This window comes from Polyodon spathula, unplaced genomic scaffold, assembly GCF_017654505.1.
Source record: "Polyodon spathula isolate WHYD16114869_AA unplaced genomic scaffold, ASM1765450v1 scaffolds_574, whole genome shotgun sequence".
NCBI lineage: Eukaryota > Metazoa > Chordata > Actinopteri > Acipenseriformes > Polyodontidae > Polyodon > Polyodon spathula.
This window is the reverse complement of record NW_024472063.1, coordinates 209-2,320: the sequence shown is the minus strand read 5'-3', so window position 1 is coordinate 2,320 and position 2,112 is coordinate 209. Positions and strand designations below refer to the sequence as shown.

At 52.2% G+C, this 2,112-nt stretch overlaps 1 protein-coding gene across 1 annotated transcript; it reads right to left on the bottom strand.

Annotated features, from left to right (window-relative positions):
• Positions 1-33: 33 nt before the first annotated feature.
• On the bottom strand, positions 34-1,235 carry LOC121308201 (zinc transporter 2-like). The gene is made up of 2 exons (XM_041240471.1): positions 747-1,235; positions 34-418 (listed from the first exon to the last, which is right to left on the bottom strand). Exons 1-2 carry the CDS (start codon positions 865-867, stop codon positions 273-275), a joined length of 267 nt encoding a protein of 88 aa, XP_041096405.1. The 5' UTR covers positions 868-1,235; the 3' UTR covers positions 34-272.
• Positions 1,236-2,112: the final 877 nt, after the last annotated feature.

Below are 2,112 nucleotides of genomic sequence, written 5' to 3'. Positions count from 1 at the left end.
TTTTTTTTTTTTAATTAATGTTTTATATTAAAAAGAAATTTGCAAATCCCCACTTGGATAACAAAAACAAAATAAAAAAATATACAAAACAGCTATTTGACCAAACTGGCCAAACGCTGCAGATGATCCCACTGCGACGGTCCGGCTCCCACCTAAAGACAAACGAATGGGATGTTCAGTAGAGTCGTATCGTTATGAACAGCATGGCCGGCTTGCAGAGGCGGCTCCCTCAGTAATGAGGGTCCTGGGGTGGGTTGCAGGGGGGCCCTTTCTCAGTCGCGGGGGTCCTGACACTCCTGGCAGTCCTGCATGTCCTCGGAGTAGTTCTCGATCTGGATGGTGGTCGTGTGGAAGTCAAACTTGCTCTGCAGCACCTCATTGGCCTCCTTCAGCACTGCCTGCCCGTCCACACCCTCTTCTGAAAACAAGATAAAGAGACGGGGGGGGGAGGGGGGTGAGCCCCATAATACAGAGGGGGGTGACCCCTAATACACAGAGAGAGAGAGAGACCCATAATACATAGAGTGAGAGGGGTGTGAGCCCCATAATACACAGAGAGAGGGGTGACCCCTAATACATAGAGAGAGAGAGAGAGAGAGAGAGAGAGAGAGAGAGAGAGAGAGAGAGAGAGCGAGCCCCTAATACACAGAGAGAGGGACCCTTATTAAGTTTCTTCTGTCCTGGTTTAGAGCTGGTGCATGATGTGTCAATGGTTATGCGTCGAGTGGAAGTGGAAGCAGACTCACTGATGGCGATGTGCACAGAGAGCACGGCCTGGTTGATGGTCAGAGCCCAGATGTGCAGGCTGTGCAGGGCTCTCACTCCCCGGAGACACAGCAGAGTCTCCTTCACATCGCTGAACTGCATCCCCTTCGGAGTCCCTGGAGAGAGACAAGCCTGTCAGAGACACTCCACATCCTGTCGAGACTGCAGGTCCTGTGCACAGCGTGTGCACGTTTGAAAAGGGTAATGCTGCAAACACAGACAGACAGTCTCCATACTCCAATAACCTGTGCTAGTGAATGTCCTTAGCAAGTCACATCACATTTGAGCAGGTGTGCAGGCTCCATGTGCAACTAGATTCTAACACTACCAGCAACCTGTGCTAAAGAATGTCCGTACCAAATTCCGTCACACTTGGACAAGCTGTTCTCACACAGAGAATGTAGTAAAACTGTGGTTAGTGACCAGAGTTAACACAGGGGCACGTGTGGCCCCGAAACACCTCCAGGGACCAGTAGCCCCACTTACGACACAGCTTGGCTGCAGGAAGCTGAATTTTTGGGTTCTCATATATTTACTCTTTCAGATAAGATATATAATCATCACATTGCTGTTGATAAACAGTTGCTCTGACCTTATTTGCCCTTTTTTTCTTTTAAACAAATTAAGCCTTAAGCTTCCCTGTGGGGTGGTCTTATATAGGAGGGCCCAGGTTGTGCACCGCTGGAGGAAGACACTGTACATTGTATATTGCTTATTGCATAGCTGCTTCACCCATTCCAGGTTTTACTACAAGCTTGATTAGCCACAGTGTATTAGTAACAAGCTCAGGTGGAGGAGACCGAGCTGCTGTGCTGGAGCCCTGTCTCTGGGGGAGACTCTGAGCTCTGTGCTGGAGCCCTGTCTCTTGGGGAGACTCTGAGCTCTGTGCTGGAGCCCTGTCTCTTGGGGAGACTCTGAGCTCTGTGCTGGAGCCCTGTCTCTTGGGGAGACTCTGAGCTCTGTGCTGGAGCCCTGTCTCTGGGGAGACTCCGAGCTCTGTGCTGGAGCCCTGTCTCTGGGGAGACTCCGAGCTCTGTGCTGGAGCCCTGTCTCTTGGGGAGACTCCAGCTCTGTGCTGGAGCCCTGTCTCTTGGGGAGACTCTGAGCTCTGTGCTGGAGCCCTGTCTCTTGGGGAGACTCTGAGCTCTGTGCTGGAGCCCTGTCTCTTGGGGAGACTCTGAGCTCTGTGCTGGAGCCCTGTCTCTTGGGGGGACTCTGAGCTCTGTGCTGGAGCCCTGTCTCTTGGGGAGACTCTGAGCTCTGTGCTGGAGCCCTGTCTCTTGGGGGGACTCTGAGCTCTGTGCTGGAGCCCTGTCTCTTGGGGAGACTCTGAGCTCTGTGCTGGAG